Source organism: Atractosteus spatula, chromosome 5 (assembly GCF_055471065.1).
Source record: "Atractosteus spatula isolate fAtrSpa1 chromosome 5, fAtrSpa1.hap1, whole genome shotgun sequence".
NCBI lineage: Eukaryota > Metazoa > Chordata > Actinopteri > Semionotiformes > Lepisosteidae > Atractosteus > Atractosteus spatula.
This window is the reverse complement of record NC_142710.1, coordinates 42,498,987-42,516,682: the sequence shown is the minus strand read 5'-3', so window position 1 is coordinate 42,516,682 and position 17,696 is coordinate 42,498,987. Positions and strand designations below refer to the sequence as shown.

General features: G+C 40.4%; 1 protein-coding gene across 6 annotated transcripts in view; it reads left to right on the top strand.

Annotated features, from left to right (window-relative positions):
• The window catches only part of sufu (suppressor of fused homolog (Drosophila)), a 41,864-nt gene that overhangs the window by 1,452 nt on the left and 22,716 nt on the right, over positions 1-17,696 (top strand). For all 6 annotated transcript variants that reach the window (XM_088917169.1, XM_088917166.1, XM_088917167.1 and 3 more), the window contains 4 exons: positions 2,482-2,616; positions 10,559-10,695; positions 14,589-14,731; positions 16,535-16,620. In XM_088917169.1, coding sequence (XP_088773295.1) covers positions 2,482-2,616; positions 10,559-10,695; positions 14,589-14,731; positions 16,535-16,620 — 501 coding nt within the window. The remainder of the gene's footprint in view (positions 1-2,481; positions 2,617-10,558; positions 10,696-14,588; positions 14,732-16,534; positions 16,621-17,696) is intronic.

Sequence of the window (17,696 nt, the reverse complement as noted above, 5' to 3'; positions counted from 1 at the left end):
TGACAGGGATCAGGCTGAGGTCTTGAGACAGGGTGCTGTTCTGCTCCACTGCCTCACCGTCATGCCCTGTATCCAACACATTTTCTGCTCCCGCAGATGCTGATCTCTTGTGGTTTGGTTAGGTACTCAGTTGCAGCCAAGTTATTTCTGACTGAGTCACCCCTCTTTAGGTTTCTGATGGTAGATAGTCAAATTTGCTTGTTTTGTTAACTTCTATTGCATTTTATTTCTCTTGGGGAGCAGTTTATCATGGTTGATGCCGTCACTGGATTCATTGTATCAGTTTCATTAACAGACTGACCTAAGAAATATATTTGAGTATAAATAGGGGTGCACTTTATGAGAATGATAAAAAATTACTATTGCCTTAACACATTTATTGTGTTAACACTTTTTTATAATGTCACTGATGAAAACCTGACTTTGTGATTAAAATTCTTTCAGTGGTTGTCTGTTAGACCAAAATTTCAGAAGGAACTCATTTTGGTAAAACGGATATGTATATATTGTTTTTTATACACCAATGAAGGAAGCAAGTGGCTATAAATTGCATAATTTTGAGTTTCATACTAACATTTACAGAGACATTGTAAATAAATTCAGGATGCATTTGTCATTACCCATTCTTTCAGGTGATGTGCTGAAGACCAGGGAGATTTAGGCTGAGGTAGAATTATTCAGCCACAGTAAGTGGTCTGGCGGTGGAGTAGGTGGTGGATACCCTTTATGATCAGGACTAGAAAGGAGATCGTTAATGACTTCAGGGAGCTCGTGAGAGCTGTTGGTACTCAACAGGGACTGTAGGCACAACAGATCTTGAGATCTGGTCTGGTGTAGTGAAGAGAGTGTCTGGTGAGCATTTCTTCATGTATGAATAAAACGCACGCATTACAAGAAGATGCAGAGTGACACCAGTAATTGACTTTGACTGCTGGTGAGCAGCATACCTGGCATGACTAGGTCAACGAGACAGATTTTAATTGTATTGTATAGTTGGAGGACATCAGTAATGTTGGGTTAAAGTGATTTAATTCACTCCTCTCCTCTGGCCTTTTCACTCTCTCTTATGCTCTCTTCTCAGATCTCTCTCTGTCACAATATTTGTGCCAAGAGGATAAAGTATAATAGACTTTAACATTCATCCCGTGATAATGGTAGGGATGTGGAGACACAAGTATGCTGTGTACCCTTCATAGTGTGATGTATGTGTTGGGTTTGGGGATCCGTAAACAGGTGTCTGTGATTGGCTGGGCGAATGGGACTCTGGGTGCCTGCGATTGGCTGGCGGACTGGGACTGTGGGCGCCTGCGATTGGAGGTGGTTGCCATTTAAGTTCTTCTGTGCTGTTGATCTCCGGTGCTGGAGGCAAGAAAATCCACTCATTATGGCTTAATTTACCATGGGAACGCAACTGCTGTTACTTTTAATATTCCCAGGAGAAGCAGTTTATTTCGTTTCTCTTGACCTTTCCGAAATGTTCTTTTCCAAGACTTTCAGTGGCTATTTACTGTATATACACAATAATCGACAGAGGCAGTTTCTTAGCTTCTCCACACACCCACAATGAAAAACAGCCGCACTAATAGACAGTATACGGTATTGTATCACTACAGTCTAGGTATTTTTTCTCTTTTTAGTTGCTGTTAATGAATCCCTTTGCATGTCATGCACAGTTAACAAGTGCAAGCAAATCAGAATTGTTCTCTGTAGTGCAAGAGGTCCAAGGCAGTTGTTGTGGTGGGTGATTATATCTAAGACATTGAGTCCATTGTATTGGATCTGAATTGGATGTCTTTCAGAACCGATCAGTATTTTGATTTCTTTGGGAGCAGTTTCCACATCTCTGTCCCTTTCCCCTCCAGAAAACAGATTAAATATCTTTTGAAATTCCCTTTCACATGCCCTTTAAGGCTTGCACATTGAAGCTGTGTGGACTAGAATTAGTGCCAAATCATATTATGCCTTGATTATAATGAAACTGTCATATGAGTAGCTGGTTTGGTAGTCAAATGAATTTCACTTCAAGCACTCTGTCCATTGAGCACAATCACTGTGACGTGCATGTCTAGGCATCTTAAAACCCCCTGGCTTGTGCACTATTTGGAGTTAAAGTGTATTGTTTTATCTTGAAAAAGCCATTATAATCAGCATTCAGTACACTTCAGGATATAGTAGTGTTTTTTTAAGGTACAGTATTGTGTATTGTAGTGAATTTAATAGTTTTTTTAATAGCTATCTCCAATTCAATTTCAAGTTGACCTTTTTACTACTCTAACTCCTTATAAAAATCAGATGCGTGGCATCTCCTTTAAGTCTGAAAGTCAAAATTAACCATACACCTTTACTTTCTAAAGGTTGGGAATTAAACAGGGGATTTAATTAAGGGGAGTTCTGGTCTGGTCCGGGTTTTGTTTATTCACATCCCGATTGTGTCTGCCTGCTCACTGCTTTGTGAAATAATTGTAATGTTCCTTCACACAGGCTGGGAGGACCTGACCCACTAGATTACATCAGCATGTATAGGAATGTGGGCTGTCCAGCACAGAACATCCAAGAGCATTGGCACTACATCAGCTTCGGACTCAGTGACTTGTACGGAGACAACAGAGTGCACGAGTAAGTGTCAGTCATTTTTTTTTGTTATACAGACGGTCAAGCTACCAAAAGTCAACTATCATAAGGCTTAGATTTGTCTTTAGTTCTTTGGCTTAGTGTACCATATTAGTTGATTCACAGTCAGTGCTTTAATTAACCTAAATCACCCTGATTGGAAACTAGCATTGAGGGTTAAAAAAACAAAACTCGATTCCTTTTGTGTTCACATATGAAACAGAGTCCAGTTCATAGAAAAAAGTACACATTTGATCCTTTTTGTGGACTGACTTCTTTTTTTGATTTCACAATTCTTGGTTGTAATGGGTCTCATAAATCACATGGCGACAAAGACTACTTCCCAGAAAACCGGTGAAGATGGCTGCCAGGGAAGTTGTGGGTTTTTCCAGGCTTTTTGTCTTTTCCCAGATTTTATGCAGCTTTTAGTGCATATCATCACAAACCAGTACATGAAACTGTACAAAGTGCTATAGCGTGCGTTTTAAAAGTGTGTTGGCACGTTGGTACAGAAGTGCATTGCAAGATTAAATATTGCAGTATTGCATGAATATCATAGGTTTACGTGATAATTTACTATTACATGAATACATAATTATCACAATTATACAAAATACGTCATTTAATTATATGATAGTAAATATGATGTAATAACATAAATTATTGTAAGCCTTTGAGCCTTGTAATGATAAGCTGAATGAAAGAAAATGATCCAGGACGAGTTTTTACTAATTGTGAATTCCTGTTCCAACTATCCTATGCTTTATTGTAATGAAATCCCATATCAGAAAGGCTGGTAAGATGATTTGCAAACACAACATCCTGTCCTGTTCTGTAAAAATTAATTTAATTATATTTGTTTTAAATTCTGTGAAAGCACACATAAGAGTCTCTTATTTTTCTTAGTGTATGTTTCTGCCTTTTCATTTTAAAACTGAGGCACTGTGTTGAACTTTACTGCAGTAAAATGTATAAAACCAGGGGGCAAAGCAAACTTTTTCCTGAGTCGCAATACCTCTGGGCAGGAAATTAGTTTTTAACTTGTTTTAATAGATTTGTTAATGCGCATTTTTGCCAATTCCGTGAAAAATACTCTGCTTCATGTACACGTGTTGTGCAGGTGATGGCTATTGTGTGAACACGTGATCAACAGCACAAGGCTGTGCGCAGTGTTTTTCTTGATGGCAGCAGTCCGCTTTCTGTCCTGTTTCTGTTCATGGAAGAGCACAAACAAGCCTTCACCTTTCAATGTGGTTCACAATTGATAAACAATGCACAAAATATACCAGTGTTTTCTTGCCCAGATGTCCTGGTTCGATTTGATTCTAAATGAAGCGCTCTTGTGGCATGTTCACTTTGTGATGTTTTGAACGAGGTACCCAGTTTACCAAAAACATCCCAAACGAGTCAAGTGTGAAATGCATATGCATGTGTATACGAACGTGTATATGCTTTCATCATATAAAGCTGTCACTATTGTAGCTTTGCACCACTCGGACATTTATCTTAAAGCCAGAAAGTTCCGTGGGTCGTGTGGTTGTGCAGTGGGTAGCTTTGCTGCCTCACATCACTCTGTTCGGCTTTGTATGTTCTCCCTGTGTTCACTTGGGTTTCCTCTGACAGTCAGGAGACCTACTGGAAGGTTAACTGGCTTCTGGGAAAACTGGCCGTGCTGTGAGTTTGCGTGTCTGTTTTTGTGTCTGTGTGTGCCCTACCTTGCACCTGTTGCTTGCCAGGATAGACTCCGGCCCCCCATGACCCTGATTTGGATGAAGTGGTTAGAAAATGGATGGATATACAGTGGTGCTAGAAAGTTTGTGAACCCTTTAGAATTGTCTGAATTTCTGCATAAATGTGACCTAAAATGTGATTAGATCTTCATCTAAGTCATACAAATTGATAAAGAGAACCCAATAAAACAAGTGACGCACAAAAGGATATACTTTTTCATTCATTTATTGATCAAAATTTGACATTTCAAAGCAGTTGTGCCTGTCAGCTGACAGTTCCGACCCTCTTGACCACAGGCGGACTCCACAGACCACCGGTGTTCGAGACACTCATCTTTTAAAGGGGAACTGCAGTCCCAGTTTCTCAGACCAGTTAATCAGTCTTGGTAACAAAATAAATTCATTGATGGCATGAAAAGAAATTTAGAATTTCTAATTAAGCACTGTGAACTTTGTGAAATGACTGTAGGTCACAATGTTGTTGAAAACTGCTGGTATCGCCACAGGCAAGAACGAGAATTGATGAGAATTGTGACGTGTTTTGGCCCTTCCTGCTCACTAATCACTGTAATGACTCATGTAATGTGATGGACAAGCGAATAAGTACAGGTTGTGCAGCAGACATTTCACTTCAGAAATGTTCCAATGAGATCTGCATGCAGAGTTAACAAGTGCGTAGTTTTGTCTGCAAAACTGTCTCGAAGTTGAGAGAAATATTTCTATCGAATTAAGAGATGTATTCATTGCTTGTTAACAATGTCATAGGGCTGCTTCACGTTACTGAAGGTTTTGTTGCCTCTTTTTTGAAAATTCTGAATAAAAACATGGTGCTGTGCATACCTGGAGATGTTGTCTGTTTTGTGGCGTAAATTGGAGTTTTTACATTGTGGACATTTTACTTTTATTGTGGTTTGAAATGCACTCAGCGATGCTGTTTCTTTCTAGCCCAGAAATATAAAAGTAGTGTTGCAGTTCCCCTTGAACACGTCACAGGCAGCACACAGCCCCATAACAAAGGTTCAGTGCCCGGCCTGCAAGTGCCTGGGAGGCCACAGGGGGCGCTGTGTCCCTGAGAGCTGAGAGAGCCATGGCCAGCTAACCCTAACTAACTGCAGCCCTGGGGGGTATCGGTAAGATGAGCCCCTTGGGGGTTCAGTTAGTAGTGACCAGGTCCAGGATCACAGATCTCGGGCCACTCAGGAAACCAAGTTACAATTTCAATAAACTCGAGTAAGAATTGTTTCATCCCACTTTGAGACCATTAATATCAATTTAAAGGGTAACTTTTGATTTCATTTTTTTTCTGTACTAAGTGGTTTAATATGTGAATTGTCACAACTACTGTATGTAGATGTATTTTTGCCGTTTGATTCTCTCTTGCAGTGTAATGGGAGGCAATTATTCACTGGAAGTTTCTAGAGGTTTTATTTTTCAGTGTTAATGCATTACATTGATATGATGGTTTTGATATAAACTACTACTATAAATTGTTGATCGTGATGTTGAAAAAGTTTAGTATTAAAAGGTTAGGGTATGTTATGCTTTGCAAAAATACGCTGTAGCTCTTTAAATCTGAAATGGCTCGATCTTGCATTAAACATTAGTTCTTAAGTGTGCAGAAGCATGAATCTTTGTTGAAATGCCCTTTATTGTGTGTTCACTGCCTTAGCTCTACACAGTGAAACCGTGACAGACCTTCTAATCAAGGTGTCAAGTGAGTCGATATGCAAGGGGCTAAAACAGGTGAATTATACTGCTACACACAAAAACACTGTCACTGGAACAGTGCTATAGCTAATTGAGCTTAATTATACTGCTGAAATATTCAGCTAAAGAGTTACCGTTTCTTAGTTGTTTATTAAAATGATTTATTGTGAGAATATTTAAGAAATTAAAGTTTCTGTGTACTCCCTATCTGAAGTTTCATAATTCCTTTAGACTCTTTTGAAAAAAGCATTTAATAAGCTAGACAAAACTAAATACATTAGAAACAATCATTGGCTATAATGAAATGTGATGTTTAATAAATTAATTGAATTTAAATAGCACTTTTAATCTAAAAGGTAACAATTTGCCTCTAGAAAGGTTTTTTTGTGTCTTAAAATCTAGAAATGAATACAATTGGTGAAATTGGTTCAAAAACACTGAGCAAGAAATTTTCACAAGCATGCCAGCAGTGGCTTGCGATACAAGAAAAAAGGATTTAGTCTGGTATACCATTGTACCAAAGACATAAAGAAAATGTGGGAAACATACTAGTGTTTGTTGGCACTTTACTCTTCAAAGGCTCTTTAGTTAAAAACGTATTCTTCCCTAAACTCAATTTCCGATATTTGTGCTTGTGTAGCATTGCATTGCTGTGTTACATGTCACAGATGGCCAGATGTGGTTCTAAAAACCCATAGCCTTGCCAGAGTTCATTTCTTTCTGTTTTTAGTCTTTGTTTAAGTGACCAATGGTCAAAGATCAGCAGACATGCAGATTATGATCCCTTAAATAAACAACAAAATTCAGATGTAAAAAAGATCCTGCACCTCAGTCGCTAGTTATTGAACATTACTTTCTATAATAGACTGTGTCCACTCCAGTCTTCTACGAGTCTTGCAGTTTGTTCTAAAATTACAAAACTGTTATAAGTTATACCCCTTTACTTTTGTGAAACAATGACATGTGATGAGAAGACACTGAATGTCTTCTCTGAAGTCTGTCCTGCCCTTGAAAGGAAGACATTATTTCAGAATCGCCAGGCAGGCATGGAAAAACTGATTTGTCATATTGTGGATGTATATCTAAAAGCTGTGTTGAATGAGGTGGTAATATTGAGTATGACGGATTGATTAATGTATAATACGAGACTTTTTTAAGACCTACAGTAAATACTGTCCCAGTAGACTTGTTTAAACTTCATTTTGGAGGACTGTGCATAATGGGGTTTTAAGGCAGTTGCAGGAAATACAGGCTGCCCTGTGGGGTATTAGCTTCCCTTATCACTGTGAAAAAAGTGCTTAATCAGCTGTGTCCTGGAGCGGCATTGTTGGAGGCAGACCTCCCCTGTAGCAGGCCATGTCCTGACATTGTTTAGACCTCCAGATGGGCCAGATCCAGATGCCACCATTTGTATCCAGGTGGTTAGTAGAACAGCTAATGAATGTGGAGCTGGTAATGGAGAGGAGGCCACCTACTGAGCAGAGACACTGAAGGCACAAAGGCCCCCATTTAGGATACTGTCTTGCTCTGCGAGAGCTTTTTTGTTCAAACAAAAAGCAGACAAAGATGAATATAAGAACTACTACAAGTGTGTCTCAAAAGATGTGATTCATGCTAGATCTGTCAAACACGGCCTGTACCGCGGTGCTTGTCCAGAACTTGCCCAAATTTCGATCTATGGGCCCAAAGTTGCAAAGTTAAAATCTCCTGCAATATTGTGCAACCAGTGTTTATTTCAGTGATCACTGCGGTCCAGAGTTAGAATGCGAAGCTCTTGGAGCTGGCAGCTGAAAGATAGCCCCTGTTTCCACACTGTGCATCACTGCAGTCTTGAGTGCTTTATTACGGGCTGACTTGGCGCTCTGTGCGTCTCTTGTGCAGGCCACCCCTGTTGATGCTCCTTGCCCCAGGTTTCTCTCTTTCAATCGGAACACTTTGAAAAGCTTTGTCTGCTTTAAGCCACAGGTGACAGAGTTTGTTCTGTCGTCCCCTGAATCTGGTCGATCTGAATCGAGATGGATTGAGATTGCTGCAGTGACAAAGGCAGACGTCATGCAAGTGGGATATCTTGGTTGAAAACAATTATACTTTGTGTTGAAATGTACATTATTCATACTGTGTGAGAGAACTTGGTCTTCAAGACAAGTGTCATACCTGTAGAAGCCAGTCTTGGGTATTTTGCAAGTGTTTAATTTATGGATCAGTATTTCAGAGACACGATAGGGTAGTTGCAGTTCAGTCTTCTGTTTAAAATAGGGAAGGCTGAGCGGGGCTCCATATTTGGAGTGACAAAATTGTGTATAATATATATGTATAGTATGGTCGTATTATACAATCATTTATCAACATTTAGCAATACATTTTTTAAATAGGATTAATTTTCAAGAAGATCCAGTAACAGAACATAACTGCTGAGCATAATTTAAAGGCATAACTTAACTAACTTTGATAAAGGCAATAATGGGCTCATTTTAATAATAGAAAAGAAGAAGTGAAAGCCACTGATATACCTTTAAAATAATTGAGAGCACAACATTTTAATTAAGGCTGTAGTATGCGTTTGCACATTGTGGCTGATATATGCCCTTCAGATATGGCTATTCATGTAATATTTTTATATAATACAAAAATGTGATTTAAAACTAAACTGTACTTTTCAATGGTAAATCACCCCATTCTTGTCACGCCCTAGTGGGGGCAAAATGCACTGTCTTGCCAGTGAGACACCTCTGCTTATTGTTCAAAGGGGAAAATCAAGGTAGATCATTTTATTTCAGGCTGCTGTGTTCCTGTCTATTATACAGCAGTCCACCATCAGTACAGCAGGCCTGCTTCTGATTTACCTCATCAAATTTAGAGGTCAAGAAATCCGTATGCTAGTGGCATGCTGGTGTTATCTACCATACTACCTGCTAAGAGAGCCCCATCCTTGTGTACCTTTGACTTTAATGCCAACCAGTAACAAAAAACTTCAGACTGGGTTCCAATGTGATGCTTCAGTTTGTCATTATATTCTTGAAGCTCTGGAAAATGAAGGGCTTAATCAACACGCAGTGTGCTGATTAAGTGTTGTATCACTACTATCAAGCCAGTTGTAATCTGAGGAACATTAAATGGAAAGACTTATTAGGCGGTAGCGTCTTTAGGTGTTTGCATTATTGAGGGACAACTCCATAATCTCTCTTATCCCATCTTGAAAATCATCAATGGCCTGGAGGGGAGTGGTTGTGACCTCTCCTTTTTGTCTGAAACAAGGGCAAAGTGATTGTCTTAGTGTTTCTTTGGGTGTTCCCAATTTGAACAGTTTTCCCTCCCTTAAGACACGTGGCTCTTTTGAAATGTCTGGTCAAAACAGGCCTTAAACTCCTTCTGTATATTGTGTATAATTCAGAATATAACATTCTGGGTATTTCTCTTAGGGATGTTCAATTCTCCCACCTTCAGAACGTCTGGGGTCTGTTTGCCTGAGACTTTCCTTTTTTTGGTGTTGAAAAGAGGGGGAGGAATAGGGAAAGCTCCCCCCTGTGCGCTTTGTAATTCCAGAGCAAGCACAAGCAGAGGTTCTAATCTGCCTCTGTCGCTCCGGCCTGGAGATTGATGAGAACTGGACTTGAGGATTTCTAGCGCTGGAGAGGTCCTGGGACACTTGGCTGGGCTTCGTGTGCGGTTAGTTTAGGAAGGAGGAAGGAAGGGGGGTGGACGCTAGAAACAAATACAAGTCAAGAGCCTTTGAGAAGGTGGGAGAAGCTCTTTTTTCTCATTCTTGTTGGACACATGAAATGAGAAAGTGTCTCGTCTGTAATGGAAGGATGTTTCATTAACATGAGGGAGGTTTATAAGAATTGGCTCTAACTGGTCTTGCAACATTGCTCCATAACACCCTTTCTCTTTCTTTTTCTGTAGTTGATAGTTCTCTTTTAAATATAGTGAAATTGTTTTTATCCGATTTTTTTGGGCAGGAGACAGCGGCGGCAGAATCCAAAAAAGGCAGTTGTGCATGGCTTGAATAGACTCAACTGTGCGAGTACAGCTGCAGAGAACATGCAGCAAGTGAACTGTTCCAATAAATTACCCATCTTGCATTATATGTTTGGGATTATTTTGTAAATGTTTTTCCATCCAGGTGAACAAGTACAAGTATGAGACTTAAAATATACTTAAAACATTGAGACTGATTAAGACAGATGCTTAAAACCTTAAGACAGATGTTTAAGACCTTAACTGTTAATTGCATCTTTATTGCTAGAATTTGAATAGTGTCCTGTTCTGACAAATCGGTGCCTAGTATATGTAGAGAGGGTTTAGTTGATCTTAGCTGATGTTTGAAGCTGGGTGGCGCATTGCTGCCTTCGAGCACTGGGGCCCTGGGTTCAATTCTGTACCTGGGGTACTATCTGTGTGGACTTTTGGTCTGAGTTCCTGCTCAAACTTTCTCTGAGGGCAATTCAGCTGCTTAGTAAAATATGTTCTTTGATGTTTCTAAAGCCTTGTTCACATTTTATTTGTAATAGATTTACAGGACAGGATGGTGCCAGTGGGTTTGGGTTTGAACTGACCTTCCGGTTGAAGAGGGAAGCAGGAGAGACGGCGCCCCCTACCTGGCCAGCAGAGCTCATGCAAGGACTGGCCAGATATGTGTTCCAGTCAGGTACAGTAACTCGCAGAGACAAGATAATAGAAGCCCATGTAGATTGTTGTAGAAACGTACACAACACTAGGAATGGAGGCCTTAAGATTGTACCAGTGGCCTGTGGATTATTCAAGGGCATATGAACAGATACCAGGCCATTTGGTAAATCTAGCCCACTTCTAGAGTGGTGATCCATATGAGACTGAATCATCCTGCTCGACAGTCTTGGTATATGGGTTTCCTGTGGCTTTCCGAATTTGTGTTGCATGGATAGTGTGAGCTGGAGCTCCCTCTACTGCACAGACGCTCTTCTCTTTAGACAGGAGGCCATTGGCTCTGGTCCCTCTTGGACCATCCTGAGGGATTTTTGTTCAGAAAATACATTTCTTTCTAACACCACCAACTGAAGTCATCCTTTGTCCTGAAGTGCACCCTTCATCGAGGAGCAAGCACGAATGCCGTCGAGTACATGAGCCAGCCACCCTTTCTCACCCTTTTTTATGCCAAAAAAAACAGTAAAAAATCTATTGCACTCCATTGTTTTTTTGTCATTGTAACACTAGTGTCTCTTTCAACAGTCAAGCACAGCTTTGCAGTAAGCTTTTTAATAGGAGTGCATTCTGTTAAAATATACCTTTTAAATCGTTCTCTTGGTCTTGTGAAACTTACTTCAGATGAAAGGAACTCGGGTCTCTGCCGTGTGGGTCAGAGAGGTAAAGATGTAAAGGAACATTCCTAGTGAACATCCTGATAGCACTCTAGAAAATGTTACAATTTTAGAAGCAAATAGGCATCATAAAAATAAAAACTCATCCCCTTAAGACTTTTATCAAAAGAATTCCAAAATATTATTTGGCGGAAGCTTTGTCTTAATCGAATTTTCATTTTCTGATGGACCGTTTGAAGTTGTAGATGTGGCTTCAAAATCAACAGAATGTGACATTAAGATGCATGAATCGCTGGTAAAGTACACTATAACTGCATGCTTCTGAGCCATAGAGCTTCAAGGGAGCACTGAGCTTTCTGCTTTCAAAAGGGTGAGCTCTTTGCCTACTGTTCCCAGGCCCTTTGTCATACAGAAGAATTTTTAACAGCAACGCTGGGTCTTCGGTATCCCGCGGTGACATCAATGGGGCATTTGTAAGTGAACTGTGAGATGTCAGGAGACACCATCAGCAAAGTCAAGTTAATGTTTCCAGAAGTAGCCTGGGGACCTGTATGGAAATGTCAGGTTAACAATTACAGGCCAAGACTTTTCAAGGTAATTATGGACGCATGAAGTGTAACTGCCTCTTCCCAGACGGGGAGCCAAAGTTTTTTAAACTGTTGCGCAGTTTAATTTTAAAGTACCTTTCTTCTGGTGCTGTGGTACACAGCCTGACACATCGACATGCACTTGCCAAAGAGCAAGGTTTTGTAGTTTTTTTAAAATAGATGGTAATATATGATGTTGTTCTCGTGATGTCAGTTTTCTAAGCCTCCTGAACCCCAGAGCAGCCCGTGGTGTACTGTATACGTCAGAGACTGAGACTGCAGGCTACTCTCCAGCTCGGGCTCCTCCAGCTGGGTTCAATTTGCACCTGGGTGGGCTCCGGCCTTTATCACGGATTACCGCAGGGTCTGTGCGTGCTCAGCCTGTCTGACATGCATTCCCCGGGAGCGCCCTTGCCACTCCTGTTTCCTGACCTTCTCCCACTGCAGTCGAGCACAGGACATTCATCCTCAAAAATGACAGGAAAATACTGTTTCTGCCACGCTCAAATGAACATGCAAAACCAGTGGGCTTTTGCGCAACATGAACCTACCACCTAAGTTAAACTTTCTGAATTTTGTGCACTTCACAGTAGTTCAGCAAGCTGTTGTTTAAATTTGATACACAAGGTGCTTTTGCTTTGAGTTTTACAGTTAAAATAAAATTATTTAAAAAACCACAGGACTTATGTTGTCTTGTTTTTTTGGTGGTGGTGTTTAAGCTCGAGGTTTTGAAGCTAACGCTGATGAGGGATTTGGGGTAAGGTCGAAGGGGGGGGTTTTGAAACCGGTTGCCTTGTACCCCCTTAGGCGGTGCTGGTATTTAGAAGACGTTTCCTGTAGTTCGTGATATAAAGTAAACCCATTTTAATGATTGATTGTTTATTAGGGCTTTTTCAACATCCCCCAGTCTCACTGTATGAGATTCTGCTTTAATATTGAAGTTGCTTCACTTCAAAAGTAGATCATAGCAAGTAAAGACTTAACTTTTTTTGCATTAATCTCTTTTAATGAAAAAACTTCTCAAAACTAATTATGTACGTTGCTAATTTAACCATATAAACACTAGTGTCATATTATGAGGAGCTACGTTCCTATTAAAAATGCTTACCAGTATGCACAAGATGTTTAACATTTAGGGACTGGTTACATTTTACACTCACTTCCAGATACAGTTCACTGGGCTGGCTGATAGCTCCGTCCTGCAGCCCTTCAAGGGATCCCTGAGCAAGCGATGACATGCTTGCCTTCAGTGGAGTTTTAAAGGGTCTGACACCCCTTGTGGGTGTTAATTTAAGAAGGAGTCATTTCAGAAAGTTAATGTTCACTTATAAAGGTGAGTCACTGGGGGACTTTGCATTGATGGTCACCTAAGTTATTTCAACGTTAGATTTTGAACGTTTCAATTCTTAATGAAGTACATGGCGCATGTGAACTTACAACTCATCTCAGTTCATTAACTGTTGCATTCTCTAAAATGCCTTGAAACTTTGAAAATCTACCCTTTTATTTAAAAACCCTTAATCGTGAAAAATATTTTGAAAGTTATTGTATGCAAACTTTCAAAGCAACTGAAACTCGGAAAGTTACAAAGGATTGAGTATAATAAAACAATTGAATCCACTGAAGGATGAGACCAGTATAGTTACTCTGTGAGCTTGCTTGAATGTTAAAGAGCCTATTAGCCAAGTGTTTAATCCTATAATCTCCACTGGCTGTAGCTGTGGTTGCTGGGTAAGAATAGAAGGTCTGGCCAGTCTCAGACAGACTAGGACAGGTGGGTTTCCTGCAGTGAGGTTAGCATGTGAAAGGCCCTGGCCACATCAGGACAGGGGTTCCCAGTAGGACACAGCTTTGCTGGGCTGGTCACCATAGAATTAAGTTAATCACTGGTATAAAATGGTCCAAGCATGAAGATGTATAATAGGAATGGCTTCTTTGTGGGTTTACATTCTTTATTTCTCTGAATAGTGCTGCGTTACTGCAGATCACCTAAATCCTTGCTTCGGTTTTTTGGTTAAATAAATCTCTAGTTCTAGATGGTCTCTTGCCTATGTTACACTACTTATTTTATGATTGATTGTCTGTACCTTTCAATGTTTGCTTCAGCACATGGAAAAAAAATGAACACCAAAATGTGTAGGAAGTAAATTATTAGAATTTATTTTCCTTTTTTAACAAAACTATTCTGAGACAGAAGTCCTTGTCATGCTCTGCCAGTTTTTTTGTTTTTTAATTGCTATTATAAGAGTATGTGGACGTGAGGTGTAACAAAAAAATTGCTCTTCAAAAAATTTGAAGAGCACACCCAAAAGAGATTAGAGGAGAGGGTGGATTTGCATATTTTGAGCAGATAATACTGCTGTGGATATTTCATGCCAACAAATAGCCTAGAGTTTGCATATCTTCATAAATGTTTAACACTGCAACGATATGCCATACGCTCAAAGCTAGAATGTTAAGTCTGGCCGGAAAAGCAGAAGTTGCCATTCCATAAGGAGCTGAATATTTCTCAGGTTCATTATAGTTGGCCTTCGGTTTTGTAAAGCAAGGGTCTTTCTTTCTATGTTAAATGACAACAGTACCAAACATCAGCAAATTCTTTCAGATTTTCAAATGCTAAGTCTTTTTTAAATCCTAGAATTGGTCTTCTCTTCCAGAAAACACGTTTTGCAGTGGAGACCATGTGTCATGGCACAGTCCCTTAGACAACAGTGAATCCCGCATCCAGCACATGCTACTCACAGAGGACCCCCAGTTACAGCCGGTGCAGACCCCCTTCGGACTCATCACTTTCCTGCAGGTGAGTCATTTTGTGCCAAACGTCTGTCTTCATCTGAAAGACTTTTAACAACAATGTTACCACCTTATAGGCTGATGGCATCAGATCTCAGAAACCTACCAAGACTGGAATTACCTTCCTCAGACTCTGCGAGGGACAAATTAATTAACTTTCTTCAAATCTATGTTTAAAACTCCCCTTTTTTTTACTCAGGTCTAGGTCTGATTGCCCTACATTCCATCTGTATAAGCCTGTATAAATATTTTTTCTTTTCAATTTTTATTGTACTTTTTTATCACTATGTACAGCGTGCTTGGGTTTGGAAAGGCTCTTTTAAGGAAGTGGTGTCAGTGGTGTTGGTGGACTAGCAGATGGAACCGCACTTTCCAAGCCAATACCCCACTATTAAGAATGGAGGACACTGCTGTGGGAGTCATTAAACATCTCAAGACAATTTTAGACAGAGTGCATAAACTCTGCGCTTCTGGATTAATTCTAAAATCTGGATTCCTTAATACAAAATGATTCCAGAAAATACCTCAAAGAGTTTGGCTTTTAATTTAATTGGTGGAGTTGTTTGTCACTTCTCTATCTTACATGCTGTGCACTGGGGCTGCTGCATGTCACCCAGGTGGGCTGCACTGCACTGGTCAGTGACATTTTTCCCCTCCTCTACGGAAAGTGCTTTGGGATGAACAGTGTTTAACAGCTTCCACATCCTTATATGTATAAAGATGTATTATAGGAACAAGTAATAGGGTTATTCCGTGCTGAGAAAAAGAAGAAAGAAAACGCAACGTTTCGGCCGTGGAGCCTTCTTCACACCTGTTTTCTTTCTCCTTTTTTTCAGCATGGAATAAACCTATTACTTGTTCCTTTGCAGCCTACGCATGCTGACACAGCTACCCACCTGAACTAAGATGTATTATATGTATCTCAGTTCAGAGATGTCCACAGTGTTTTCACTTATTTTATTGGTCTGATTCAGTCAACTGCAAAAACTTTGCATCTCTTAAGATGGAAGTGTTTTGTATGTGTTAACATATTACCAATCGTCTTTAAATGTTGAAGACCTTACCTAAAAATTCATACAGCTTCAACAGTGAGAAATTAGCCAGACTTTTCAAGTTCGTATCGGGAAATAGGCATTAAAATGTGTATCTTTCCAGATGAGCCCTTTTAAGTGAATTGTCAATATCTCTGGAACAAATCCTCCTCACTTCTGCTGGTGACTTAATGCTGCAATGTAGGTGGCACAAGGCCAAGCTTGTGCTGCAAGCCCCTCTCTAACGTCCATCTGTGTTACCAGAAAGCCACTTATGTTTGACACAGGTCGCAGCAACATGGAGCCCATCACTTAAGTAGGGCACAAGGCACAAATACACCCCGGGTCGACAGCCAGTCCATCACTGTCACATGGGGGCAATTTAGAGGAAGGCAGAACGCCTGCAGACACTGAAGAAAATATGCGAATTTGACACAGAAGGTGCCCTAGATAGGGAGTCCAGCCCTGGATCATGCAGCTTTGAGCCACCAGTGCTAACTACCAGGCAACTGTTCCCCCCTTAGAAACATGGATTTTCTTCTATTTTTCAGAGGGCAGGTTTTGTGTAATAAAATGTACACCAAAACTTAAATCTTAAATCTACCGATTAATCATAAAACATTCATAATGCGAATTAAAGGTTCTTTCAATGGTGTTGATGCAGTTATTTTATGCATTTAATTAAGATTTGAAAAAAAGGGCTGTTCAGCAACTGAGTTTTGACTCCCCTGGTCCACAATCATGTGCTGTACTCCTACCCGCCCTCCCACTCTCCCCAGATCGTTGGCGTTTGTACTGAGGAGCTGCAGGCGGCCCAGCAGTGGAACGGCCAGGGGATCCTCGACTTGTTACGCAGTGTCAGTGTGTAAGTAGTGTCCTTTTGAAGCCCATTTTGTTTTTTGTGTTTCCTGGTTTTTAATTCAACTGGGTGTCCGAGAACGTACAGTCCAGTCCATAAGGATTTGGACAGTGACACAATTTTTGCTGTTTTGGCTCTGTACTCCAGCACATTGGATTTGAAATAAAACAATGACTTAGAGTTCAGAATGTCAGCTTTAATTCGAGGGTATTTCCGTCTATATTGGGTGAACCATACAGGAATCACAGCCCTTTTTAAAAATAGTCCCCCCATTTCTTGGGACCAAAAGTAATTGGACATAATCTTAAATAAAATTTAACACCTAAAATTTGACACCCGAAGAAGGCTCCACAGCCGAAACATTTCCTTTCTTTTCATTTCAGCATGGAATAAACCCGTCACCTGTTCCTTAAATAAAATTTGGCATGTTTGCAAATCCTTTGCAGTTGATGACTGCCTGAAGTCTGCGACCCATTGGCATCACCAGATGTTGGGTATCTTTCCTGGTGGTGCTCTGCCAGGCCTGTAATTGAGCCATTTTCAGTTCCTGCTTATTTCGGGGGCTTTTTGCCTTCAGTCTTGTCTTCAGTAAGTGAAATGCATGCTCAGTGGGATTCAGGTCGGGTGACTGACTTGGCCAGTCAAAAACATTCCACTTTTTGTCCCTGAAAAACTCCATAGTTGCTTTAGCAGTATGTTTGGGGTCATTGTCCTGCTGCAAGGTGAAGTGCCGTCCAATGAGTTTTGAAGCATTTGGTTGGATCTGATCAGATAAGATGCTTCTGTACACTTCAGAATTCATCCTGCTGTCTGCAGTCACATCATCACTAGAGACAAGTGAGCCAGTTCCATTGGCAGCCATACATGCCCAAGCCATGACACTACCTCCACCATGTTTCACAGATGAGGTGGTATGCTTTGGATCATGAGTAGTTCCTTTTTTTCTCCACACTTTTCTCTTTCCCTCACTCTGGTACAAGTTCATCTTCGTCTAATCTGTCCATAAAGCTTTGTCCCAGAACTCTAGAGGCTATTTTATGTACTTTTTTAGCAAACTGTAACCTGACCTTTCGGTGGCCTTT